This window comes from Cordyceps javanica, chromosome 7 (assembly GCF_051103115.1).
Source record: "Cordyceps javanica chromosome 7, complete sequence".
Lineage (NCBI taxonomy): Eukaryota > Fungi > Ascomycota > Sordariomycetes > Hypocreales > Cordycipitaceae > Cordyceps > Cordyceps javanica.
In genome coordinates this window covers 3,106,995-3,134,469 of record NC_139301.1, presented here as the reverse complement: position 1 = coordinate 3,134,469, position 27,475 = coordinate 3,106,995, and the positions used below count along the sequence as shown (strand labels likewise).

General features: G+C 51.2%; 7 protein-coding genes across 7 annotated transcripts; 2 read left to right on the top strand and 5 right to left on the bottom strand.

Annotated features, from left to right (window-relative positions):
• Positions 1-1,888: 1,888 nt before the first annotated feature.
• On the bottom strand, positions 1,889-3,419 carry V2A60_010426 (uncharacterized protein; the record flags this gene model as incomplete). The annotated part of the gene is made up of 5 exons (XM_083261682.1): positions 1,889-2,477; positions 2,548-2,690; positions 2,769-2,990; positions 3,056-3,160; positions 3,246-3,419. The coding sequence occupies 5 exons, from the start codon at positions 3,417-3,419 to the stop codon at positions 1,889-1,891; spliced, it is 1,233 nt and encodes a 410-aa protein (XP_083117808.1).
• Positions 3,420-5,726: 2,307 nt separating this feature from the next.
• V2A60_010425 (uncharacterized protein) lies at positions 5,727-6,280 on the top strand (the record flags this gene model as incomplete). The annotated part of the gene is made up of 2 exons (XM_083261681.1): positions 5,727-5,751; positions 5,808-6,280. The coding sequence occupies 2 exons, from the start codon at positions 5,727-5,729 to the stop codon at positions 6,278-6,280; spliced, it is 498 nt and encodes a 165-aa protein (XP_083117807.1).
• A 206-nt stretch (positions 6,281-6,486) lies between these two features.
• On the bottom strand, positions 6,487-7,531 carry V2A60_010424 (Alpha/Beta hydrolase protein; the record flags this gene model as incomplete). The annotated part of the gene is made up of 2 exons (XM_083261680.1): positions 6,487-6,497; positions 6,550-7,531. 2 exons carry the CDS (start codon positions 7,529-7,531, stop codon positions 6,487-6,489), a joined length of 993 nt encoding a protein of 330 aa, XP_083117806.1.
• Positions 7,532-8,400: 869 nt separating this feature from the next.
• Positions 8,401-9,082, bottom strand: V2A60_010423 (uncharacterized protein; the record flags this gene model as incomplete). The annotated part of the gene is made up of 2 exons (XM_083261679.1): positions 8,401-8,712; positions 8,879-9,082. 2 exons carry the CDS (start codon positions 9,080-9,082, stop codon positions 8,401-8,403), a joined length of 516 nt encoding a protein of 171 aa, XP_083117805.1.
• A 748-nt stretch (positions 9,083-9,830) lies between these two features.
• Positions 9,831-11,720, bottom strand: V2A60_010422 (cytochrome P450; the record flags this gene model as incomplete). The annotated part of the gene is made up of 5 exons (XM_083261678.1): positions 9,831-10,261; positions 10,353-10,955; positions 11,038-11,106; positions 11,177-11,276; positions 11,355-11,720. 5 exons carry the CDS (start codon positions 11,718-11,720, stop codon positions 9,831-9,833), a joined length of 1,569 nt encoding a protein of 522 aa, XP_083117804.1.
• Positions 11,721-17,961: 6,241 nt separating this feature from the next.
• On the bottom strand, positions 17,962-20,755 carry V2A60_010421 (uncharacterized protein; the record flags this gene model as incomplete). Its single annotated transcript, XM_083261677.1, has 2 exons — positions 17,962-20,541; positions 20,618-20,755. 2 exons carry the CDS (start codon positions 20,753-20,755, stop codon positions 17,962-17,964), a joined length of 2,718 nt encoding a protein of 905 aa, XP_083117803.1.
• A 4,341-nt stretch (positions 20,756-25,096) lies between these two features.
• Positions 25,097-25,950, top strand: V2A60_010420 (uncharacterized protein; the record flags this gene model as incomplete). The annotated part of the gene is made up of 3 exons (XM_083261676.1): positions 25,097-25,100; positions 25,169-25,553; positions 25,644-25,950. 3 exons carry the CDS (start codon positions 25,097-25,099, stop codon positions 25,948-25,950), a joined length of 696 nt encoding a protein of 231 aa, XP_083117802.1.
• Positions 25,951-27,475: the final 1,525 nt, after the last annotated feature.

Here is a 27,475-nt window from a genome sequence, read left to right as displayed (position 1 = left end):
TGCCACCGCCACCAGCACAGGACTTCTGGGTCATTTGTAGCTTCAGTCTTGCAGCTTTCCTACTCAGTGCTTGGCACACAGCGGTCTCCATGATCATTGGCCCCGGGGAGGACCCCTTGTGGGCTACACTGGGTACCAAGCATGGTTACAGTGAATGGGAGGGGCATGGAGTTATTTCTGCATGTGGCATGTGTATGTGTAGACGAGGTGTGCGAGCCTGGTTGACCAGACGTTAGACTCTTCTCAACGGGCAGCTTTGGCCCGCTGGCCAAGTGGATAACCATGGGGAGGCAGACTTAGAATATATGAAAAGAAAAGAAAAACACGTAATAGTCGATTTGGGGGGGGGCGTGCCTTTGGGGGTGAGCGCAGACAGACATGTATGTGTACTGTACCGCAGCTGAGGCATCCGTCGCGACTTGGGGGCTTTATAAGTACTATTACAATTTACGATGAGCTAGCTTTGGCTTGATAACCCCTAACTATATTTCGTGGCGGGAGCTAAATGCTCCCGACCAAGCCTTTCCTCCACCCGACCCCTGCCCTTATTAGTGGGAAGTGGCATTTTCGTCCCAACGTTGCTTCTTGCCAACAAACAATCTACCAGAATCGGGTACGGTGAAAAGTTGAATGCTGATGCGGCCCCAGAGTGTATGTAGTGTGGGCATTAAGTATACTACATTATTCACTGCCAAGCTGAAGCGCGGGGTCTTTTCAAACTAAAAAGCAAAGAATAGCTGACAGAAACGGACCAGCCAGGGCCAGGGGTTTCCATGTGGCTTGTACTTGGGGTAACCCACCTGCCCACCTTCTCTGGTCGCAAAGATGTCGAGGAAGAAATCCAGACGAGGTGATCCTACATATCCCAGGAAGAAGTGGCCCATCTAATCTCCAAGTATGCGCTCCACAGCGGCCATCTCAAGTAGGGACCGGTCGCCAATCAAATCGAGGCGCGACGTTTATGGTTTCGAGCGAGCTGCCATATTGAGAGATTAATATCAGTAATACTTGTGCCATTGACGGGGGGGCTCAAAACCGCGCCACTTTTGCCAATTCAAAGTTTCGGTATCCGTATAGATTACATTCATACTTGGTAGTCAGTGTGTGTGTTGCGACTCGCGACGCAAAGAGGACTCTCGCCCTTGCTATTAATTTTCCCTTTATGGCCTCGGTCGAGCTTTCTATGTATATATATATATATATATTCCTTTTTTTTCAGTGACGGATCCTGCTAGCCTCGCTTACAGAGAGACCGAGCGTACCGGGCACGATGAGTAGTTCAGAGAATGGCGCGAGCAAGCCAAAGGAAAAGAAGCGGCAATACTCGGCCAGGCACCGAGATTTCGGAAAAAGGAGATGTGACGAAAACCAGATCATCACGAGTCGCACAGACCGTACGCTCGCCACGCCTCACAGCCCCCAAAATCGCGTGGCTTGAAGTTCAAGGCGGCATACATACCCGTAACTAATAGTAGTATTCGAACAAGGGCCGGCTCCGCGCATAGGGAAAAGTGTATTTACTGGGCAGACATTAAAATTCCAGAAATCGCATAAATTCATTCGTTTGATATACATTAATCGCTCAGAAAATGGAAACAAGTTCAGTTTCCAGCACGTTTTCGGGCGACCGACACCAACCCTTCCTTGCTTGCTTTTTCTCACCAAGTCGATTCTAGGCCCCAATAGTCACCGCCACAACGCAAAAAAAAAAAAGCAACTGTTAATGTACATTCGATGACCTGGACCCAAAAGTGCCGATTGCTTCTGTAGCCAGAGCAAAGAAGAAAACAAAAAAAAAAAAAAGGGCATGGCCAAAAGCAAAATTGTAGGTTTGCCCTGCTCCCGGACCCTGAGGCTTCAGCTGAGGCTGCTTTGCTCCCATCTATTCTCATCCTTGGTGCGACTCGCGTCTCTCCTCCACATCCACGTACCACGTTTTGGTCTGCTGGATGAGGATCGTCTGGCTGGTGTGACTCTGACCGTCCCAGGCGGTGTCGCCGTCGCCGGGGCTCGGTTGAGGCGGCGGCGGCGGCTGCTGCGACTCTTGCCTTTTCGTCTTGTGCATGTCAACCATTTCAAAGACTTTGCTGCGCTGCGAGGCCTTGGAAGCCAGGGGGTCCCGGCGCGAACTCTGGCTGCTCGACCCCCCTCCGGCGGTCTGGGAGGGGTGGTGGTGGTAGTGGTGGTTGCTTCTTCCTCCTCCTCCGCCGCTCCCGTGGCCGCCGTATCCGTTGCGATTGTAGCTCGGGTAACCTCCGCTGCTGGACTTGCCCTGGCGGCGCAAATCGTCGACGCGGATCTGTCCCGACTCCAGACTGTCCAGGAACGGCTTGAGATTGGGGACGCAGACGGCCAGGATGCTGATGCAGGACACCACGGCCGTGATGATGGTCAGCTCCCACGTGTCGAATGTCGGGTCCGTCGTCGAGAAGCTCCTTTTCAAGAAGATGATTTGCGCAACCACCGCAGGGGTGACACTTTTTCAACCCATTAATATTACACTTTTGTAACAAGTCGTGTGTGGGGGAGGAAGAGCGGCAAACTCACAAGATGCGGCTGCCAAAGACGCAAATGACCAGCGTCTTTTTCGACCATGAAGTCTGGATGCGGCGCACATTTTCTACCATGATGGCTATGAGGAGCAGGTCGGTCGCAATGTTCAAAACACTAAAGTAGGACCAAAACGCAACCTAAAAAAAAAACAAAGAGTTGGCTTTTTGCAATTGTGCAAGGAAACATTTTTGGGTGCTGCTTGCGTGCAAACTTACACGTTGAATGCATTTCCTCTCGACGTAATACCATGGATTGGGTAATTGGCACTGAAAGAAGACAACAAAAAGGCCTGAAGCTGCCCAGAGCGCGATCAACAGCTCAACCGCTTGTATCATTCTTTTGTGGCTTCGCTGCGAGATGGTCGTGGTCATCATTGCCGTCGCAATCTTGGCGCAGAAAAGGCTCGCGATGAAGAGGATATCGGCTGCATACTGACCCTGTTCTACAAGTCAGCGGGCCGCCGTACGTCCCTTGCTCGGTCTTGTTTTTCCCGCATACATACCTGGAGCGCGCCATTGATCTTGTCCGGCGCAAGGTCTGCCGCATGTTTGCCCAGGCCTTGGTAGCCGCCGGCAACGAGAGCAATGTACTGGCCACAGGCTGCAATCTGGGACACACAAAAAAAACTTCTGGGTAAGTAAACGAACAAAGTTCTTTTTTTTTTACCGGAGATGCGCAATCAAGGCCCGTACCGTTGCTACTATCGCGTACCAGTCTTCCGTCTTGAGTCGCTTGACCATGTACAGCTTTGTGCCTGACCGCGCGATGCAGGACAGCACCGCAATGACGAGAAACATCCACGCCAAGATCTGGATAAGAGGAGTTTTGTTACGGTCGGTGACCAGCTCTCTCTGTGGAGAAGGCATCCTCCCGCGATCATGAGGAGGGGGGTTTGACAAGAAGAGGGATATCTGGCGAAAAGGGGAGAGTTTTGCTCAAGCCAGGAAAGTCATGATATTCTGTAGCAACAAGCTGGGTGAGTGCGAGATAAGTAACTTGCAACGGTGGGGGAAAAGCGAACTGGTGAGTGTTACTTTTAGTCGGCCGAGTTTGGTAGGTCTAAGGTAGGTATACTATGTATCAGCAGGGCTTTTCAGCTGCTCCGATGTCTTACTGGCCTATGTCAGCCCAACAACTCCCATAGGTCGACGGCCTCGGGGCTGTGGTGGGAGCCTGGGAGGGCGTTGTGCCCTCGGATGGGCGAGTCGCCGCTTGGCATCTTTGAGACTTGTTTCTCGATGCTCGATACATGCAGTAAGTCGTCTTGGAAGCAATGGCGGCGGCGTGTTATCGACACACCTCACCCGCAGGGATATAGTCCCCTCCACGCCCGCTGGCCCAAGCTTGAAGGTCCCATCGCCGCAAGGCTGCTGGGTTTCCCATGCTTGGCTTTTTTTTTTTTTTTTTTTCCTTTCGAGACCGACCCTCCCCTCCCCTTTCTCCCTCGTTGCGCCCTGTGGCGCCGCATGTGACAGAAACTGAACTGGAAAATTTTTGCTCTCGGCTTACAGATGGTATTTACCATCCCCCAATTTGTCAAGGAAGCCATCACTATATATTCGCCGTGTGTACGGATACGGAGTACGGAACTTTTACAAATCTCCACCTCGTCTTTACGAGGCACGCTAGGTTAGCAACCACGCTACCAAGAGATGGATACCACATTTGGCGTCGGCTCTGTAAGTAAGTAACATCAGCAATTGATTAATTACAAAATTTGCGCAATCCCTTGTGCATGATGGCTGTTACCAGTACTATGAGAAGTCGCGGTCTTTCGTAGCTGCGGCAGTAGAGTAGCCGCGGTTGACACGTCATGATGGCTGCCAGAGTTGAAGAAGCATGGCTGGCCTCCGTTGAGCAACATGCCTGCGCCTTCCAAACACCCAGTCTCTCTTTGGTGCGTAACTGACTCCCTCCTTGCCTCCCTACTGGTCGCTGCTGGTCAACTGGCTCGTCTCATTCGAGGTGCCCGGCTCTTCAACCTCAGCGTTGACCCTCTGCCCACGCTCTTGTCACAGCGCCGAGGACAAAGCTCCACAGCGGCCCGTATGATGTATTTGGTTCCATCCCCGATCTTCTTGGACGGCTCGCGGCCAAATCCTGACAGTCAAGGGGTAATGCCTCTATGCCGTGGATGCAGGCTCATACAAGATGTGCGACTCAGGCGATACTGACTGCGCTGCAGCCTACAGGGCCATTTGGGTAATATTTCTGATCTCGCGGCATAATGTTATCCAGCTCAGCTCGCGTGGCTAGAGACAAGCCTATCAACACAAACTCATAGTAGTATTCTACAAGATACAATGAGTCCCATCGCGAACATTCTATGCTGACGAAAAGTTCTTTAAACAGTCTCAGAAATTGGAACGAGAGTAATGTGAGGATTCGTGTTTGCTACGGCTGCTATAGTTCAACTCACATCAGAATACAGTCCAGAGCGGGAGGCGCACCAGAAAGATGGCGGCACGTTAGAACCAGTTTTAGTATAGCACGATGATCGTTTCTCGCTGCGCCAGCGGGCGCTCGCGAATCAAGGCTCAAGTCGTGAAGCGACAACCATGGTTTCTCGTCCAAGAATGCTGTTAGGGGAGCATTCAGGGCGGGGACGTCCGCCAAACTTCCTCAGACAACGGGGTTCTGTACCTTTTCAACTAGAGACAACTTCCAAATGAACTCCTGAGTCGGGGGTTGGTGATTTGCCTAACAATAGACCTACTTGCTCCCAGCTCTGGGGACAAGAATCCTCGTCCACCTCACAGCTGGTGTCAAGTTGCTTGCGTAGTCTAATCACGATGCCGCTTTCATCAAATGCAGATGCCATCTTCGATCCATGGTGGGGGGCTCAAGAAGCAGTCCAACTTGCGGTACGCTAACTAAATGTCACTTGAAAAAACATCGGACGACGTCGAACTTCAGTGACATGCCAGGGTTCACCTTGTGATCGGTCCCGAGTCAGATCTAGTCAAGGCTGTCAGGCTGCAAGGCTTCGAAATAGTATGAGGGTGTCTCGTCGGGCACCTACCCGAATGGTGGCATAGCTGGGCGATGAGTAATTTGTCGCAGAGTTAAATAGTAGCCCGAGGCTCGGCCGAACAATCAACCCGGAGTACCCCAGCTCTTTGACTGCTGTACCTCGATTATTTTTCCAATCGCAAATACTTGCTATATTCGCCATGACTGACAAAATCTCCATTCAGGGTACGTTGGTGATCCATGCAATCCCCGACGGCCATGTACTGACATATGCTTGTCAGATTACATCGAGATAACGAACTTGGTGTCCCGCTGGTCTACAAGCTACGACACAAAGGACTGGGATCTCTTGCGGACATGCCTAGCTCCATCATCGCGGCTAGACTTTCGCAGCCTCCAGGGCGAGCTCCACGAGAATCTCTCAGCGGATGACTATGTGTCTATCCTGATCAAGACCATCGGCGACAAGCGACTGAAGACGCAGCATTTTATGGGTGCGGCAACGTGGTCTTGGCTGGGCGAAGGGTCTATCGAGGTGGTGCATCAGATGCGCGTCGCCCACCAGCGCTACACGGACGAGGCCATGGGCGAGGTGCTGAACAAAGGACACGCACACGGATTCGTGTTCCACCAATACAAGAAATGCCACGGCGAATGGAAAATTGAAAGTGTGCGACCCAAGCTCGAATGGACAGAGTATGATTTGTTTGGGACACTCAGGCCGCCAGAGAACAGTTCGACAGAGAGTGATTGAGATTGAGCGGCGCTACTCAATACCACAGAGCATGTTATTGAACGATATGAGGAGCCGTAAGTCTCAAAATGAAACTGACTATACTGCCAAAGTGAAAAAAAAAAAAAACGTAAAATGGACGCTGCCCCTTGTGCTTCAGTCAAAGACCGAGGGAAAACAAAGCCCGACGCCCGACGCTGCAATGTGCCAATTATATGAACCGTGGGCTAACTAGCGACTTGATTTCCGAATTAGAATGGTTTCTCTCGGATGACTTTGCCTGCACTCACGTGTAATCATCTCGTCCCAGATGGCGTCCATGTAATACATGCTAGAGATGTGGCCGCCAGGTATTGTCTTGGACGTTGCATTTTTGTAATTCGCGGCAAGCCAACCAGAGTTCATGCTTCCGATGATGTCGTCCGCCGACCGGACCACTAACAAGGGCTTGCAATGCGCGGCGTCCAGCGCGGCGGGCTCGAACCCCCAGTCCGAGTGGATGACATCCGACACCTCCATGAACCCGTCCCAGTTCTTGCAGCACTCCACCGTGCTGCGGGCCAGCCTCGCGATGAACTCGTCCTCGGTCTCGCCCTGGCCGTCGACGTGCGCTCTGAACGCTTCCTTTTCGTCCGTGTCCATGACGTCAAACACGGTGCGCCGCAGGAACCGCTCGGCGCCCTCGACGCTGCCCATCTTGGAGCCGACGGCGGCGCGAAAGGCGCGCTGCAGCGGACGGAACGGGAGCCGCGAGGGCGGCCCCACGGAGAGCCAGGTGCTCCAGCTCAGCGCCTTGCCGTAGTCCACGTCGTGCCGGTACGGCGAGAACCCGGCCAGCACCAGGCCGCCCGCAATCTTGCGTCCGGCGGGGAAGAGACGGTACGGCGCGCCGTAGAGCATCTGCGCCATGACCGTGCCGTAGGAGCCGCCGGCCACGTACAGCGTGTCGTAGCAGGCCCCCCGGGGGTACAGGTGCTCCAGGAGCGCCGTCATGTCGCGGGCCAGGCTGACGTGGTACGGCACCGCGAGGTCGCGGGTGCTTGAGCGGCCCATGCCTGCGGGCGTCGGCGCGATCCAGCGAGCATTGATGCGCTGGCAGGGCGCAGGGACGTTGTGTGCCAGTCCGATGCTCATGATGCCGCTGAAGAAGAGGATGACGGTCGTGGCCGCTTCGGGCCCGTTGCAAGCGTAGGCAACTTGCCTGCCGTCAGGGAGCGGTAGGAGGTGCTGCACATCTCCCTTTTGCTTGGAGTAGTCAGGATTGAAAGCCATGCTGGGTGGTGATATGGACTGTAGTCTCTGGCAAGACTTGGGGACGATGCCCACGGACGGCCATACTTATACCGTTCAAGACGTCCGCACTTACAAGGCGGCCAACACTTAGTATGCTGGCTGGCGGGACGAGTGGGGAAGCCATTTCTCGGTTTGATCGTATTTTCTGAACTCGCCCACCAACATCACCAACAGGTACCACGCTTGGCCCATTCGAGTATGGGTACTGGTGAAAAAGTATGCAGGTTGCTGCCTGAGAGCGAGTCGCTAGCTGTATTCTGCAGAATAGCTGAACTAAATCATTCCACCCGTTAAACACTTCCAAGCTTTCCTCGACCTATTCCATCACTACACTAGAAATACCACACTACAATCGGGTTGTTATTGGTTGCCCGATTTGCAACCTCTCAGGAGCGCTACCGATGTGGGCTGTGACGCTACCCTACACAGCAGCTTTCACGATAGTGCAAGGACTACATTTCTAGTAAAGAAAGGGAAGAAGAGACAGAGAGAGAGATGATATAACTAATTTCCTATAACAATTCTCAAGAAATGACAGAATTCCATGGCTGATTTTTGGAGAACCGAGTTGAGACGGGCAGAAGGAGCCAAGAATAGATCACCATGTCGGAACAGAAATTGGTAAGAGGAGGTGATGTTGCGAGTAGTCAATTGTAAAAATCAAAACAGAAGAAATTGAAACAGAAGAAATCTATATGGTCTATATGTGGTATCAATCTAAATTGTAAAATGCAAAGGCAAATGTCTAATGGACCAGTGTCTCATCGCTCGGATTGGTCATCCAGGGTATCGTGCAGGTTGTCTCCCCAAAAAAGCAGGGATAGCGTACATCATCATCGCCGGACGCCTCAAAACTGCCCAGAGGCGTTGCAGACAGCAGTGGCCGTGCCGACGTGCTTGTGGTAGGCGTCGGGGATCTGGGACCGCTGGATGGCCTGCGCGAGGATCGGGGCGGCCATGTCGCGCCAGTTGGCGACGTTCTTCATGTCGTTGAAGAAGAGGCCGGCCGAGCAGGCGGCGTCCATGGTGCAGCCAATGTCGGTGTAGAAGGCGGCGCGCTGCTGGAAGAGGCCGACGCTGTCCTGGTCGGCGCCGACCCTGTCGTGGGCCATGCCCATCGAGGCCGGCACCGCGGCGTTGGCGTGCATGTACAACTCGGACTATCGGTTTCAGATTTGATTAGCATCGAAACAGAAAGAGTGAGAGAGGAAGAGAGAGGGAGATAGAGGGAGAGAGAGGGAGATAGAGGGAGATAGAGGGAGATAGAGGAAGATAGAGGGAGAGAGGGAGAGGGAGAGAGAGTACGTGAGTACAGGGCAGACAAACCTCGGTCAGGGCCGTCACAATGGCAGTCTGGCAGCCGATGGCGCCCATACCATCGGCCTTGGCGCGCTCCATGATGATTTGAGCATTGCGGCTCTGTGTCGCGTCGAGACCCGGGAGCTCTCTGACTTGGAGGGTCGACTTTGCCGCCGGTGCTGCGTAGACGGAAGCGGCGGCGGAGATGACGAGAGCAAGCTGGTACTTCATGTTTGCTGGTAATTGGATAAAGTGATGTTCTTTTGAAGGAAAAAGTGTCGAGGGAAAAAGATTTCAAGTTGTCAGTAGATTGTTTGGTAGTGACTCTTCTTTGTTTGGGTTGTTGTTGATGATTTCTTTCCATCCCAATCCCGAGAGGCATGGGGTTTATATACATTTTTGGCTGCTCATGTTCTCGGCCTCAACGATGAGAAAAGAACGGCTGAACCGACTCGGAAACTCAAAGATAGATAGGCAATGAGAAGATCCCTGAAGTTCAAATTTGACCAAGCTTAAACTTCTACGCAGCGTCCCTTGATACCCGAGCGATAAACATCGTCGGGGCCGCCCGTTAGTGTGAGATCTCGCACTTGCACGAAAACTCAAGATGGCGCGAATCCAGGCACGAGTCCTCGATAGCCTATACACACCCCCACACGAGCATCGGGGCAACCGGTTACTAAGTCGTGGCTCGTCGTGGTCCTGCGATACCATTGGGTCCCTGGCGTCGGCCACGTGTATGACGCGGTGATTGCAAGCGGGCGGCCACAAAACAGCTACGGTAGTTGGTGATGCGTAGTCTACACACACACACACAAAAGACAAATCCAAATGAAAAGAGATTCAAACGTGATAGCCTATGTATAGTCGAGGTAGCCGACGTGGCTACCGAGAAGAAGCCAAACTAAAAAAACGCCATGCCCCAAAGCAAGATCTGACGGGGACATTTAGCCCGCCCTGCATGCGCATACTTTCATCATCATTCCATGTCGAGGTTAATCTCGGCCTGGCGCCGGCGGAAGCGCAGCGAGGTCATCGGGTCGGAGACGAGCGACAGGCCGTTCATGTAGACGCGGGGGTCGACGTTGTCGGGCAGCTCAAAGTCGTACTTGAGGAGGATGCCGAGGAGGGCGACCTTGATCTCGTTGGCGGCGAAGAAGCGGCCGGGGCAGGCGTGCTGCCCGTGACCGAACGCGTTGTGCTCCGGCGTGGTCGAGACGAGGTGGGCCGCGTTCTGCCTCTCGGGGTCCTCGCGCATTCGCACGAAGCGGTAGGGATCCCACTTGTCCGGGTCCTGATGGTTGGAGGCGTCGCGGAAGTGAGTCGAGGTGACGGCAAGCTTCTGGCCCTTTTTGAGGGCAGTTCCGTCTGTCAGAGTAAAGTTTTCCTTGACAAGACGAAGCATGGAGACTGCATGATGATTGTTAGCCTGAACCCGGGGGTAGGGCTTTTTCCTTTTTTTTTTTTTTTTCCTTTTTTTTCCCGGGCAGCCTGTACTCACCCTGAGAGATGGGCTTCATGCGTTGGGTCTCCTTGATGGTGCTGTCCAGGAGCTTCATCTTGTAGAGCGCCGTCTTGGCCCAGCCGTCGGAGCGGTAGACGGAGATGATTTCCTCGCGCAGGGCCGGGATGATGTTCGGGTTCTTGGCGACGCGGAGCAGCGTCTCGGAGAGCAGGTCGGTCGTGGTGTGGATGGCGGCAAAGGACAGGGCGAGCTGAAAGTTGGCGGCGTCAAAGAAGCGCTCCGGGTCGGCGGTCGCGAACCAGTCCATGGCGTCGTTGGACTCGACGTACGGCGCGCCCGCCGCGGCGGCGGCCTCGCGCGCCGCGTACCGCTTCCGGATGACGGGCGTGATGATGGCGCGCGCCTCCCCGAGCATCCGCTGCGTCGTGACGCACGAGGGCAGGAAGCGGTTGGCGACGGGGCGCAGCAGGTACGGCCACTGCCGGAGCTCCTGCGCCGCGTCAAACGAGGCGACGGTGTACTCCTTGGTGACGCGCAGCCAGTCGGCGTTGCGGCAGAGCTCCTCGCCGAGGAACACGCGCGACGAGATGCGGGCGACAAGCTGGAGCATGGATTCGCGGACGTTGGCCTCGTGCCATTCTGGCGGCGGCCTGGTCAGCTTTGAACAGCCCGTTTTTGGAAAGAGAGGAAGAAGAGCGATGAAACGCTCTCTGGGACGTACCGGTGCTATCCGTCAAAATATCGCTTAGGGCGAGCGACGTTTCCTCGGCAAGGGGAGCGGTCACTTTGGCTATTTGGGGAGGCTGTCAGTTTTTTTTCAAAAGCTTCGACATGCTTGTTCCAACCAAGTGGTTACATACCAAGCTGCTTGGTCAGATCCTTGCGAACGATGGACTGGATGAGATGATCACTCTGGCCGAGCAAGAAAGGCTCAAAGCCGTGAAGGTGGCTGTGGAAGAGCTGTGAGCCTCGCTTGTTAGTCCATGCGAACAAAGAGCTGCGAAGGGGGGGGAAGGGGGAGCGGCAGAAACATCTCACCTCCTGGGTAAACTCGGTGAAGCCCAGCCTGGGGTCGTTGCGGATCTCGTTGGCCATGGTCGGCGGCAGCACGGTGAGCGGGCCCATGTCGGCGTTGAGGACGACGGGCTTGCTGGGGTTCGCGGCGAACCAGTCGCGGAGGAGCCTGACGGCCTCCTTCTTGAAGTTGGCCTTGACCCGGCTGTCCGAGATCTCAAAGGCGCCCTTGGGGTTGAGGGTGGGCAGCTTCTTGGTCGCGGTCGCGACGCGGAAGAGGAGGGCCACGACGGCGGCCACGACCGAGGCCACGACCAACGACACGGGCTTGTTGAGGGCCGCCTCCTGCGGCAGCGCCGCCTCGAGGTAGCTCACGAGACCGGCAATCATGATGAGTTTTGGCAAAACGCGACGGGTGATTCTGGCAGAGCAAGTTGTTGAGCAATTCGGCAAATGGTAGTAAGGAGGGAAGGGAAAGGAAGATGCCACACAAGCTTACACCGGGACAGGTCGTTTGGTTGGAGGAGTAAAACGTATATATATACACATGTATTCATATATATACACGTACACGAGAGAGCTAAAAAAGACTGCACAGAAGCGAGACACAAACCGGGTCGGACGGGGGCGTGTTCTGTAAACTCGCCAGGCCAACGCTCCAAAGAGGCAACTCGACCTCTATGAAAATGAATGCACCCCCTTCCTATCTCCAGGTTCCGCTCCGTTAGCCTCATACGCACACACTCCCTGGTCCACGCTGGAGGACTTGGGGGAGGTGGGGGGCGGCGCCGGGGGGGCCAAGTTGACCGAGAAGACGACGACGACTACTTATGCAGGCGGAGCTGGGATGGCAGTTGACCGGTTTGTGAAATAATGCACGTTTGGCCCGCTCTATTACACATCGTCCATCGTTTGTGGCGGACGGCGCGAAGGGTCCTGCTCCTCCGGCCCCCTTTTTAGGAGGGGGGGAGACAACATCATCGCCGTCCAAAGTTGCCAGAACCGGACGACAGAGGTCTGTCTCACGTCTTGGCTGCTTGGTGCCCATTCGCCGATTCGTCTACGCGCTTACAACGTACTGGGTACGACGCAAGTTTCGGATTCATTTCTCAAGTCACCAACTCGTTTTTGCCTAGCCTTTGTCATTGGTCTTGCTTGCTACCAGCCAACGGCCTCAAAATGAAGAAACAAAGAAAAAACACAAAAACCATTAAAAAAAAGGCCTCTTTGTAATTGTTAATCCTAGCTACAGAAAAACGCTAACCATCTGCATCAGAGCCGTTACTTGGCACATCACCCCCCTCCATTCCCCGGCTGAGTCAATCACGTCGTCGTTCTACGAGCTAGTTTGCGGAAGAATAGAAGGCAAAAAAAAAAAAAAAAAAAAAAAGGACGTCATAAACTTGGGTTGCAACGTTCCTCTGTGACGCACTCACTGACCGGAGAAGCAATCAAGCGGGCATAACACGCCAAAAAAAAAAAAGTAGGAATAAACAAGTTTGAGACGCCACGAGAACGCATGACGGTGCATCGGACGGAATCATGACCCCGAGCCGCTCCAGGAGCTAACGCTAGAAAAGATCAAGATTCGAACCGAATCATAATAATCACATTAATCATAATAATCATGAGAATGCGAAAACGATCATGAGCCCATCGGCGCCCCGGAAAGCAAAAGCACAAAGCATCTCCACCACACCGCCGCGTCGCCGACACTTGGATTGATCCCGGCACTTTTCTCAGCCTCTGAGGGGTGGGCACATGGCAATTTTTCTCCTTTTTCTTGTTTTCCCTTTCTTTGCTCCTGTGAACGAGAAGACGAGAAAAAAAAAAAAACAGCTACCCAATCGTAGGTGATTACTCTCGAGCCGACATCTTCTTGACCGGTGCTCCGTGCAGTCTCGGGAAGAGAAGGGGGGGTCATTAGGCGCGCCGCCTCGGCCCCCCAGTGTTTGCTAGTCCCCCCCCCCTCCCCTCTCCCAAGCCAAAACCAGACGAGCTTAGTTAAAAATGCCGAGTTTAATAAAAGGCAGATCGCGAAGAAAGAAAGAGTGGGGAGAGAGCCCGCGGCCGTATCCCCAGTCCCCAAATACGCGTATACTGGCTGTAAGGGGAGGGAGTGGAGGAGGGACGAAGCCATTTTAGGGAGGGGAGGGGGCAACCGCTTATTCGGTCTATTCTGGTTCGCTACCCAGTACTCACTAACTAGTTGTATTCTGCACATCATCTTGACAACATCCCTTTCCTCCATGGGATGCGTGCGTTGCGTGATGGAGGCACCCCGAGGGAAAGGGGGGGGCGGGGGCTCGGTCTTGAGTCGCTTTGTGCTTGTGCGCGTGGGCAGAAGGAAGTTTTGAAGAAGCCAAGGTCTTTCCCTGCCGAATAACAAGTCGGTTTCCTTCTTAAGGGGGCTGAGCTGCATCTACACAAAAAGAAGTCCAAACCAGGCATCAATCTACCCAGTAACTTACCGGCCGCTGCTGGCAGCGCGCGCCAAGTGATTTTTGTTGGCCAACCTTGTCCGCCCCCAACTAATAAGAGGCGGAGAGAGTAATTGACTACAGGATCAATGGCATCAAAGACTTGGTTTTCGAGTTTACTCTTAATGGAAGGGGCGGGCGGGCAGCAGGGTCCATCCCAGGAGTGCATAATGAGGCTTTCCATGCCGTTCATTGAGGGGGGCCGAGTAAGTAGGGGACACGGCCGATACGGTTACGAAAGAGAGAGAGACAGAGACAGAGCCACCATCGGATCGATTCCGCAAGGCGCCGTCGTGCCCACTCACTTGCCCCCAAGTAGTTCAACATTGCCTACAGGGGGGCTGAGATTTTCCCACGCGGGCGTGCCTCATTTCGTCGTTTTCAAGTAAAAAAAAAAAAAAGAAGAAAAAAAAAAAAAGAAACTACCGATGTCAATCAGGCGGTAGGACAATATAATATTATGTAAGATATATAAAGATAATATAGGTTAATTCTATTATTGTACTTGGTTTCTTATTAATATTTAGAAGAGCCTACTAGTATCTATTTTTAATTTGATTATAAAGTATCTTCCTATAGTTATTACTTTAAAAGTCCGTTACATTTAAAAGAAGAAATTAGGATTAATAAGTAAATCTACTTATATTTAAGTTATAGAGAAATATATCTTTCCTTATGTTGAATATAAACTTTTGAATATTATTATTAATTAGTTATATTTTATTAGCTTAATTAAACTTAAGATGATCATAATACAGAGAATTTAAAATAAATATTCTCAGAGTTTATATAAAACTCTATTCATGAACTAGATGTTCTCCTGGCAATCTTACCCCAACATCTCCAATACACTGCTGCCTGTCTAAAATACCACGAGCATCGCAAGTACCGACTGCAAGACGGTGTCGAGCGGCTGTGGCTATCTGAGACGTGCGGCACTCGTGATGATCCTGCACGAGCAGCAACCACGCAGCGGAACCATTCTTTAAATGGCCAGCTATCCCACTGTCAATACAACACAAATGACTACTGCAAAAAAAGCCACCTTGCCGCTATTCACCCGACACTGCGCCATACACCTGGCACTATACCAGAAAAACCTCTTGGCAGTTGGAAACTCTGATTCGAATGCTGGTCCAAAAAAGAAATTCTAAACACGGATATCTAATCTTCGAACTGTATGAACTGGCCGAGCTAATAACACTAGGAGAGATGAATTGCGTACGTACATGATCCATCTATACCCAGATATCTCATCGCATTATAGCCGCCATCACAGACATGGAGGCTTTTAGATGGCCTCGCTCCGCTCCAGTCAACAATCAGTAGTGCGTAAAGGACGTGTGGCGTACGACCTGAACGCAGCCCAGTTAACCGCGACCAGCCCATACGAGGTCGGCAGAGAAGGACCTCTTGGTACGTAGCCGCATAGTCCGCACCAGCAACACGGATATGATGGCGTCGCATTGTCCAGAATACAAGTCACAGAACGAATCAGGTTTCCTGTTTGGCGCGTTTGCCTCTAGTCGAGCGATATCGGGAGGTTGCGAGAGGCTGATGGCATGCTTCCCATGGTGTGGACAGTGGGATATATGATCCTGCTCACAGCATACTGATTCTGTTGGCCGTGCTTCCTAAGCCGCGACCGCAGACGGGGCATGTAACATGAAAACAGCCAGCCGTATAAGTGGCTAAAGCGCCAGGGATATTTCTACATGACTGCCAATACTCTGATCCCACCTACCTCTCCGAATCGTGAAAGGCCTGACAAGGTCAGTCAATTCTTGAGCAGCTGCTCGGCAGCCTCTATGGAGAGCAGGCATGATTGTTGTTTGCTACGAGGTAGTCTGATATGCCTAACTATATGCGGGCACGCCGGGCTTTATTATGTGCCTACAAAGAGAATAGATTATAAATGTCAAAGTCTTGGTATGCCATAATCAATAATTCTTTTCTTGTTTAAATATTATAAGAAAGCAACCCCATTTACTATTAATTATTCAAATCTTATAATAATTTTATAATCATAAATAAATAATAAATGAATAGTAGATAAATAATAATTATAACTATATCTATATTAACTTGATTACTCTATTTTGCTAATTATTATTACCTAGAATAGCTTACTAATAGTATCCTCCATCTTTAGCTAGGTTTGATATAGTCCGCTCATGAATTATCACAGGACCACCCTCTATCCTGGCTGATGGGACGCCAGCGTCGGTTACCTGCTCGCACCCGGTCAACAGGGCGGCCGCCACAACGATCGTGATATCCCAAGTCTGGTTATAGCTCCACAAGCCCTAAAAAGAGATGTCAAAAGTTTATGCCATTTTTGTTTCCATTTTTTTTTTGTTTCTCCATATTTGCTGCATCGGTGCAACGCCGTTCCGATGGCGGCGCGCGGCGGCACCACCACCACCACCAGCCAAAAAAAAGGGCCGACGTCTATTCGTCCTCACAAACTTTCTCCAAACAACAGTTTAGTTATACAAGACACGGCACAGACGCGGCATAGCAACTTTTTTTTTGAAATACACGTATAGAAGCGCAGGGGGGTGTCAAACCGCCACTTTGGCACTTTTGCAAAAGCTTGCATGAACTTGACAAACCCCCCCCTCCCCCCAGGACGTGCCACCCTCCGCTCCCCTTCCCCCCGGGGGGACTTTGCCGTCTCCAGCCCCGTCACTTATACTCAGTAGGGCAGCAGCAATGAGAACAAAGCAAAGGAAGCTTGGTTTGGCTTGGCTTGGCTTGGGAGAAAGGAGATGAACAGGCGGTTGAAGGGTCGTTACAAGAAACAAAAGGAAAAAAAAAGGAAAAAAAAAAAAGAAAAGACTAATCCCCTATGGACGTTGTCACTGACAAGATGACGCTTTTCCCCGCCAAGCAGGGGGGGGGGGGGACTGAAAGCCGCAAAGAGCACCAAGAAGCTTCCAGGAAGAAGAACCGATTACTTACGGATCTCTGATTGTTTTTGGAGCGGAGCTTTTTCGCTCGCGGATCTATCCTTTCTCTTTCGACCCGCCCCTCCTCCCGCGTCTTCTCCGGGCCGTCGCGAGAAAGGGGAGAGGAATCATATGTCATGGTATAATTTGCCCTATTCTGCTCCTCTCCTCCCCCCGCTGCCCTTCTTTTCCTCAATCTCCATCCTTTTCTCTCCTTTTCCAAATGTGATTGTTGGAAAGAAGTGCAAGTACCGGCATTCGCTTCGGTGTCGAGTCAGAGTCCGTTGCGGATCCCGGATGCCTCTCAGACTGCCTCCCCCCCCGCCGGCCCGTGAAACGCGCGGAGGTTGCACGCGGGGAGGGCCTTGCTATGATAAACCCCCCACTCATCAACCAACCAACCATTCCTCGTATGATTCATTCTGGCATACTCCCCGTACTGAGCATGCATATAAAACTCACCAGTCAGGTAATCCCACATTCAAAGTCAAGTAACCCTGTTCCTGTCACGCCCATGAAAAAAAAAATTGAGTCATGGTGGCGTATAGAAACTGCTCGACCAAAAGTGGTGGTGGTTCATCTACGTCGATCCCGTTTCTGGTCTCAATCTCGCTATTGATGATTCATTCCTCGCAGACATGACTACTCTCTCGGAAGTGGCTCATCTTTTTCTTCTTTTTTTTTGGGGGGGGGTCAATTGACTGCGCTCACAATCTCAATACAATGGTGGCGCATATGACGGTTGGACGGTGACTAAAGATCAGTGCGTTGTTTCAACTTGTAGACCCTTGTCCTCGATTCATGTCCCACTGGCCGTTCTTTTTTTTTTCTCATAAGAACCTTTAAAAAAAAAAAAAAAGGGCAAGCAACTTCACACTAGCATCACACCCACGGGAGTTACGGGACATGGCAAGTGAGAAAATGTATCAAAATAAAAATAGGTCATAAATCCCCTGCATATTGATATGGACCGAGAGCCCGCTTGGATCAAGGGAGAAACAAAAATAAAAATAAAACAGTCTTTATAAGTCTTAACATGAAGAAACAAGGAAAAATACACTCGCTCCCAGAATTAAGAATGTGTGCAGAGTGGTATCATTCAAAAAAAAAAAGAAAAAGAAAAGAGAAATGAAGAGAGGGAAAAAAGACACCAACCAATTACCATGTCATCCCTCATGTTGGCCTCCTCCATCAAATTCACTACCTCCCTCTCGAATCTGTCCATACATTTTCATCACCGATTCCCAAAGAACTATCTGCATTGGGGAGGATGAACCTGGGTTCTGCCGACGAGCCCCTCGACGGACGGGACGAAGACCTCCCCGCTTCCGACGACGATGTTCGCTCGCCGTCCCTGCCCGGCACGGGCGGCGGATCTTTGTAGATCCATGGCTGAAGCAGCGGGCTCACGAGGCTCGGGTTCACAAAGCTCAGCCCCTGCTCTCGGAGCTCGTCCATGGTGCTACCACGACGCAGCAGGCGGCCCGACGAGGTGCCGTTCTGCAAATACCTCTCCTGGCCATCTGAATCGTCGTCGTTGTCGCCGTCGTCATCGTCGTCCAGAATGACTTGGTCGTCCAGAATAGCTTCATCGTCGTTTTTGAAGGCACGAATGGCGCGCAGCGCAATGTACTTGGTCAGCGGCTCAAAGCGGTTGGTGAAATAATAGCTGTACCAGATGGTAAAGGGGATGATGGGCAGGATGGAGACGGATTGAAAATACGCCGAGAGCGAGGCAATGTGGCCAACCATGACGACTTCGAAGACGAGGATGCCAATGACGAGGCGGCTGCAGATGATGCGCCATGCACCGCCCGTCGCGTGCTGCGGCTGGTCCATGGCGTAGAGCAGCATGTACTTGAACGTAAAGTAGCCGAGGGTAAAGTAGATGATGCCAAAGATGAGAATGGTCGGACCGTGCAACAGGGCGCTGTAGATGAAGCAGAGATTGAAGACGAGGAGAGACGTCGGCAGGTAGAACCCGTACTGAAAGTTGGGCGGCTTCTGGAGCTCGGCGTAGTCGCGCGGCGTGACGGCGAGCAGCCGGTAGATGGGGTAGAGCACGACGCTGCCGACTTCGAGGATGCGAAAGGGCATCAGGCCAATGCCTTGCAGCATGATGAAACTGATGTAGAAGCGGGAAAGGTTTTCCACGTCGGCGGCGATGATGGCCGGGATCTTGCTCGTGTCTTTGAGCAGCCCCTGAAGGGCAGAGTAAAAGTCGAGACCCGTCTTGGAAATGGCAAAGACGAAAAAGGTGTTGAAAAAGGTAAAGAAAAAATTCTTGGAAATGACGGAGAGCTCGACGTCGCCCTGGGAAATCATGCCCTGGTGGTTGGAGAGAAAGTCGTAGACGTAGGGCACGGCAATGTTGAGCAACGAGACGACGAGCGTGGGACCGCCATTTTGGATGAGCGACTTGATGATGTCGTGGCCCTCGAGCCAGTCGGCAAACGAGGGCATGGCGTTGCGTATGGTGCAGATGCTGAGCCAAGAGGCCAAAAAGGCCGTGGGAAAGATCCAGACAAGGGTGAGGATGGTGATGAACAAGGTAATGGACCAGGCCTTGAGTCGGCGGATGCCACGAGGAGAGTAGGTATTCTTCCAAACCATGTCGGACGGCGACGGTGTAGCCTTGGTCAGGAACTGGCCGGGGCGAGGGTCGATCTCGGCCTGGATGAGCATCTGACAAGCGGCGACGGTATCCATCGTGATGAGAGCCATGTCGGACGCGGCGTACGCCTGCTTGCGCGCCTCGGCGACCTTTTCGTCAATGCGCCGCAGCTTTTCTTCGTAGTAATCGATGGCGTCTACCTTTTGCCGACGAAGCCCCAAGAAACCATGACCAAGTACAACTTGGGGGCGGACACCGTGCAGAAGATGCGGCTGGTCGGGGTTGCTTCGGAGCAGACCCCAGTTTTCGCCCGACTCTTCGTCCTGCTCTCGCACCGAGTCGGTGGCAATAGCGTTGCCCGAGTTGGGGGAAGGGGAAGCTCCCGAAGCTGGCGAGCTGCCGTCGTGCGGATGCTGCGACGATATATATCTTGCCCATGCCGTCTCGAGACACTTCAACAGCCGGGTCCGCTCCTCGACCAGCTCATCCAGGTTCTTCCAGTTGCGGCAGATAAAGGCGGTTTCGACCTTGCCCACGCCGAGTTTGTCAATCAGAGTCTTGAGCTTGGCTTCGGAGCGCAGTGTGGCAGGAATGCCAGAGAGCCGAAAGGTCCTATCGGTAACAGTCGATTGGGATCCCAGGTAGTCCTGGCGGAGCTTGATGATGCGAAACGTCTCCTTGTTGATGGTGTAGAGGGTCAGGGCGACGAAGAAGTAGGTAAAGACGACATAGGACCAGAGGTAGGCGCGCTCTCGGCTCTTGTCCTGGCCGCCGTCGTCGTCGTCATCGTCGTTATAGGGCGCAAAGGGCAGTCGGACCGAGGCATAAGAATTCGGGTGTTGGTAGGTGTAGGCGGTGCGGTTGTCGCCGTCGTCGGGTCCGGAAGGGGGGAAGAAGAAGCCCGACTTGCGGTACTTGTAGTTGATGGGCCAGAGGATGACGAGAGCAAAGAAAGCCATGACACAGAAGAGGCGAATGGCCATTTTGAAAAAGGAAAGAAAGACAAAGGCGTCGAGGCCGGCCGAGGAGAGGACCTGCTCCTCGGTGATGCTGTAGAGCTTGGGGATCCAGCCGAAGAAGGTCTTGGGGAGGGACGGAAGGTCCATGGTGGGATGAAGGCGTCTCTTGCGCGCCGAGTAGAGGGCGGGCCATCGTGGGCGTAGAATCTGTTGCTCGTGTCAGCGACGACAGTCAAGGTGGCCGGCCCCTCGAAGGGGGGGACGAAGAGATGGAACGACGCACGCAAAAGGTGACGAGGGCCGATACGCCGAGGATCAGAGAGAGGGCGAGCTGGACCTGGAGGTCCTTACTCTGGGCGCCGGGCGATACATAGCGAGCCCAGTCCTTGTCGTTGCACTTGTCGTCGGAGTGGTTACGCATCATATGGCATGTCGGTCGGGGATCGGGTGCGGCCTTGAGGCGGATGAACCGGGGTGGGTTGGCGACGAGGCAAAGGGGGCGGGGCGGTCGGTCGGAGAAGGCCACGGCAAAGCTACGTCGGGGGAAGGAGCGTAGCGATGCGTGAGCGAGACGACGATGGCAAGGTGATGCGGATGGTATGATGTCGAGAAAGCTGATATGGAACAGTACGAGGCAAAGCGATGGCGCGGGCGATGATGAGGCAGAGATTCACAGTCTGGTGACGTAGCGTGGCCAGCGGGCCAGCGCAGCCAACTTCAGCCAAGCCAGAGACGCTAGTCGGAGTTGGCGGACGGGAGGGAGCCGTCGCCACTTGCCCTAGGCGGCCAATCGGAGGTGGCGAAAGATGCCGAGGGTGGCTTACATAAGAGGATGGCAGCATGGCAGGATGGGTGAAAATGGGAGTATCGAGAATTCATTCCACGTCTTGCACGGAGTAGCTGCTGAGCCTTTCTGGTCGTCTAGATTTCCAGATTTCCAGAAATGTCCAGAAATGAGATCAAATAAAATCTGGAGCGGTGCGTTCCTCGGGCCGTAAGCGCCACGGTGTGTGTGCATGGGCAGAGCGGCGCACTGCGCGTCTTGGAGGAATTTCTTGCACGGGTTGAAAGATGGATGTGATATTCCAAATATGAGCGTATTGGTATAAGCGATAGAGAGTTAGAGAGAGAGAGAGAGTTAGAGAGAGAGAGAGAGAGACGATTTGGCTTGCAACGTGTCGAGGTTGGTATAGCACGAAATGTGAATGTTCCTTTTTATTCGTGTATAATTCTGGCAAGTACTGAGCACAATTACCGACTGTATTGGGCTACTATGTACACTCGACCAAAGGATGATGGTTGGTATTCCGACATTATCAGTTAGTAGCTGGCTATTATTAGCTGACAGCTGGGTCGTATAGAATGTGGCACTAGCCGACGCCGCATGACAAGGGAGGGCGACGGCAAGGCCCGTTGACGAGAAAGTCGACCAAGATCAAGGCGGGGGGTTTCTTTAAGGGCGAGCAGCGGAAACAGGGGGTGCCATTGGTAGTTTTAGATGGTCAGATTGGATGATGCAGTTGGACCGAATCTGTAGACAGTTTGTACGGATACTCGGTACTTGGTAGAGAGCCCGGAGAGGACGGGGTCAACTGAAGCAGAAGCCCGTCGAGTGTGTCCGAAGTACGAGCAGGCAGCGCAACAAAAACAAGCATCAGCCCTGTCGTGGAGAGAGTTGTGCGCAAGGCAAAAAAAAAGGGACCTATGGAGTGGATGCATACCTCGTGGAAATTACCTGGCTTGCTGGCCAACTGGCGTAAAAGACGAGGCATTATCAGTACGGACATGGAATTTTAATTATTATTATTGCGCAGCCAGCCCAGCGAGGTCCAAACTACGATGCAGGGGGGGTGATACGCGCTGGCTGCAGTGGCAAAAAGGAAAAAAAAAGGTATCAACCAAAAGTATCGCCCTCTTATCTCTTGACATCGAGTGTTTTGTTATATCAGTATACTGGTAGATGCCACGTACTGGTACTGATAGTAGAGGCCTAAACCCAACAACACAGAAACACGGTAACGACGGGATGTACTCAGTACCAACCTAGCCTAGGTAGGATTTGGCTGGCTGGGCTAGCGGGTCTTCTATTTTATTAGCGTGCGTGGTCATATGGTACGCGCCATGGTAGGTCAGTACCTAGTAGCTAGGCAGCATACTGAGTAAGGCGGCGTGACCAAAATCAGATTCTGGGCAAAAAATTTTCTCCCGCTAGATTAGTATTCCTTGCTCTCTTCTTCTTCTTCTTTTTTTGTTTTTGAATCTTTTTCTACTTGCTTCTGTCTTTCTGTGCATTTGCGTTGCATGAATCGGTGCCTTTTTTTTTTTTTCGGCCGCTCGTGTTTTCGATATGAATAGCAGGCCAACAGCAGCTCTGCGGAGTCTTTTACTTTATTAGTGGATGACGTGTGTGGGGTTTTTTTCTTTCTTCTTTTCCAAGCCCAGTCAGCTTGTTCAGCAGGCTCACTCCTCTGTATTAGTACTGGACAGTTGACAGGTTGACAGGTAGACAGGGGCTGTGGTGTGGGTGCGCTGGGCAAATATGGCGCCATCATGCAAGGTGCGGTATGTATCCGTACCTGAACCAGATGAGGAGGAGCTGTTAAAAAAAAAAGATGAAAATGCATGACTGAAAAAAAGGAAAAAAAAGAAAGACGATGATGAAACTAATAGAGATAGCATTAGAAACAAAAAAAAAAAAAAAAAAAAACAAGACAAAAGTCAGATGCAAAGCCGCATGACTTTGGGACTATTATTACAGCCAGTTACTTATAGGTTCCTGGCGTGGCTTTGCTGGGCCTAGTGCACAGGTTACCTGCTGAGTTGGTACAGATAGTTGGCATGTGGCTCTCCTTTTCGTATTCATTCTTGTGCACCTGGTCGGCAATTTCTCGTATCAGTACAGATGAGCTCGTAAGCAGATTTTTGTCTTTTTCTCTCTCCTTTTCTTGGCCAAAGAAGAAAGAAAAAAGAAAAAAGAAAGAAAAGGAGAAAACCACCATTTCCATGTTTCGCTGCATGCATCCTTTTCCTACTTACCCGCATCCGACCAAACAAAAAAAAAAGAAGTGACTACTCTTGCGCACAGAAAGCTTAAAAATAAACCAACTGGCCCATGTTCCCCCCCATCCTTCCTGAAAGCGGCAATCATCAAGAACAAAAAAATAGTCGACAAGAATACAACGTGAAATCTGGTGCAGATCATCTTGGATCGATGTTCAGCCAGGGCCTGCTTGTCCTCCCGGGGGGGGTTGGGGAGGGGAGGGGGGCCGCCTGGTCTCCATAGGCGCAGGTGTCATGCGGGAGAGAGAGGGACGCGGGTACTCGTGGGTGAACAAAGAAAAAGAAGAAAAAAAAAGAAAAAAAAAAAGACTTGAATCTCTACCAGTGTACGGAGTCAATTGTCATTGTTATTTTTTTTCTTCCGTCAGTCATCCTTGGGGCATTGCGCAGCCACGGGCGCCAAGGAGCTGGGCAACAAAAAGAAACGAAAAGAAAAGCCCCCTGTTGCGTGGTCAACTGTTTATTACGAGCGTCACTAACAAACAGTACATACATGCGAGTGTCCGTTTGCAGAGTAGTAGCGTAGCAGCTGACAACCTCGTACAAGTATCTGTTGTTAGAGGAGTCAGGCCAGGCTTCGTGTCATTTCAGGCGGAACCACTGAAAAAAAAAGCCAAGGAGCCACTAAAAGGCCACCAAAGACTATTATAGGTAGGTACTGACAGGTGCCTGCTACACCTATCAGTACCTGTCCAGCTGTCCGACTGCCACCACCACCACCACTTTCAAGGCAGTCAAAACGCCCCCCGCCCACCCAGATCCCCTCCCTAGTCCGTTGCCAGGATTCCTCATCCACCAAAAGCTCCTCTTCCACTCGCTCGCTCCATTCAATCCATCCACTCATCCACCCATCCATTCCTCCATCCATTCTATCCATTCCCTCCTCCGCTCTTCCTCCAAACAACTTTCCTCCCTTCTCGCCCTGCCTGCCGAACGTCTCACACCGACGCCGTCCTTGTCTCTCTTCACACATACGCTCTCTCTCTCTCTCTCGGTCCATCTCGCGTCTGCGACAATACACAAACCGCCTTCATTGTCCGTTCCCGGCCCCCCGGACTCGAAAACCCAAAATAATAATACCGCACTCGTCCGATTCTCGTCGCGCCCCAAACAAAAGCCCTGCCAACCGACAATAAAATCGCCGACGCCAAAATTCCCTTCTCCGCTCGCTTCTGCAACCATTGTCGACTTGCATCGCCTTGTACTCGCACAAGAAATTCTTTTGCATTGATTCGCCAACAAGGAAAAAGACGGCAAAAATTTGTCACCGTCGAAACGAACCATCCTGCATCGTACCTACCCGTCGCTAGCGTTTCAAAACCGTATTTTTGTCCCCTGGGTTTTTCTTCTCCTGCTAGCCGCCGCCGCCACCACCAAAGTGGCCCCCCCATCTGAGACACTGCCGACAACAACATACGACACGCTCGCTTGGACTGATCCCACGAAATCATCTACTACCTGACCCCAAACTTACTCCTCTTCCTTTCGGCCATCTCAGAATCGTCGACTGTAGCGATATCTTCGTGCTCCGACCTTGTTCCTCGACTGCTGCTCTGTTCATTTTCCCGTTGCCCATCTTGCCAGGTCACCAATCAGCACGACCGGATAGGCACCTAACCTACCTGCTCTTTTTCCCGCTTGTTAAACCGCCGCGCGTACACGACTTCACCACCGCACATTCACCTCTCATCAATCATTCACAATGGGTATGCCTTTCGCTGCTATTCCCTTGTTCTCTCAGCCTCGCAGACTTTTTACTAACCAATTTCTGCAGCCGCCAATCCCCAGCAAACGCCACTCACCACCATCGTTCCCTTCAACGACCGCAGTAAGCTGCCTGCCTGCGCCGTCTCGTGCAAGGCCCTCTACGACGCCAACGCCAACTGCGTCCCTCCCATCATCCCCTCGGGCCCCGTCTCCAACTACGAGGCCTGCTTCTGCATCAACCAAAACGTCATTGCCCTCTCCACCGCTACCGATGCCGTCTGCAACGACGTCTGCTCCGCCGAGCAGGGTGGCCAGTCTTCGGTTGCCAAGTGGTTTGGCAGCCTCTGCCACGTTACCGCCACCGGCGGCACCACCAAGACTGCCACCACCACCAAAGGCGCGACTTCAGGAAGCACAGGCTCTGGCAGCAGTGGCAATAAGAGCGGCGACTGGTGAGCCATCCCGACCCCCCACACGATTCGCCTCGACACCCTCGCTACCCTTTTGGCCTTTTGATCAACCATGTACTGACTTTGGCGCAGGATCTCCAACCACTGGCAATGGGTCATTATGCTCGTCGTCTTGATTGTCGTCATCGCAGGCGTCTGGATCGGCGCATGCATTTGGCGCCGCCGCTACCTCCGCCGCAAGGACCGTCAGACCTCACTCGGCCAGAAGCAGTCCGGTTCCGCCTCCCGGCCCTCGTGGGGCCCGACTACCATGCCCACCTCGGACTCCGGCGCGCCCATGAATTACTCTGGGGGTGCCGAGGCCGCCTATCCCAAATTCGAGTCGACCGAGAAGCCCCCCAAGCAAAAGAAGAAGTGGACCGTCACCTCGCGGACATGAGGTTGACGACTACCGTGTGACGATGTCAAGAGAATATGCAGTCTGATTCCCGTCCTATTCGCCCTCTCTCTCTCTCTCTCTTTTTTGCTTCGGTTTGCTTTTTCGCATCTACACATGAACAAGTACAACAGCTACACCACATCGCTCCACATCGCTCCAACAGTCAACTTTTGTACATGGATCGACATTTCAAGTCACAGTCTCGCCCTATTCTTTTTAATTGCGTGTTTTTTTTTTCAAGCTTTTGCAGCCGTTTGGGTCACTATACAAAAGACGTGGAGTTTTTGGCGCCGTCTTTTTTTTTCCATCGTTTAGGGTTCTTGGTCTCGGTATTGATGGTTTTGGATTCTCTGTTTACACATGCACACACACACATATGTATATATGTATCTATATATATATATACAGTACGCCAGAAGAGGAGGGTTGGAGGAGGACTACCAACAACAGAAAACTCAGCATCAAAAAATGGAAGCTCTATATAGATTCATTGTGCGCCCGCTTGAATTTGTGTCGTTGCCCAGACTCGGGGATATGCTGCTTATAATCAGCATTTGCTCTTTGGAAAAGGTAAACTACGCAATCCTTAGGTACTCTGTAAGTACTTGGGTTGGAACCCAAGTACACGTGCCACACACCCACTACTTGCGCAGTTAGGTGCTATATAGGGTGCCAGCCAGCAGAGGGTAGAGGCTACCTATAGTTAATATAGTAACTTTAACTAGTATTTATTAATTTAATAGAATAGATAAAAATAAAGGACTTTATAAATAAAGTATTTAGATATTTCCTTATAACCTACTATTTTTTATTCCTTATTTTCTATAATCTAGGTAATATAATTAGTAGCTCTTTCTATATAAATAGCCTAATTCCTAGCTCTTTATAGCTCTACCTCCTTCCTTTCCTTAATTATTATATATATTAGAGGCTAAAAGAATATTACCTAATTAAAGATAATAATTCTTTATTCTATAATTCTTATAAGTTCTTTTTTATATAATTTTAATAGCTTTAAGATACTAATTTATCTAGTTATTATTTATAGCTATAGTTATAATACTTACCTTAATCTACTTTAATTAATTAAATATCTTACTAAATTTTTATTCTTTAACTTTACTAATTAACTTTTTAATAAAAGAATTTAAATAGTAGAAATTAATATTAATAGATTATAAATTTAAGGGTATTTTAAATAATAAAGAAAATTTATATTCTTTAGACCTATTTTCTAGGGTTTATAGTAAAGTCTATAGAAAAAGATAAAGTAAATATAATAATAAATAGATTAGTATATATAATAGTAAGCCTTCCTTAGAGCTAGCCTCTAAGAGTATTTTTTTATACTCTCATTATAAATATAATTTCTTAATTTAATTTAATATAATAGAAAATATATATAGCTAAATTTTTATTTTTTTTAAAAGTTAATTTAATTAATTTTTATTTTATAGTTTAAAGATATATCTTTTAAATAATAATTAAGAATTCTAACTTTATTATCTTACTTATATTATTATAA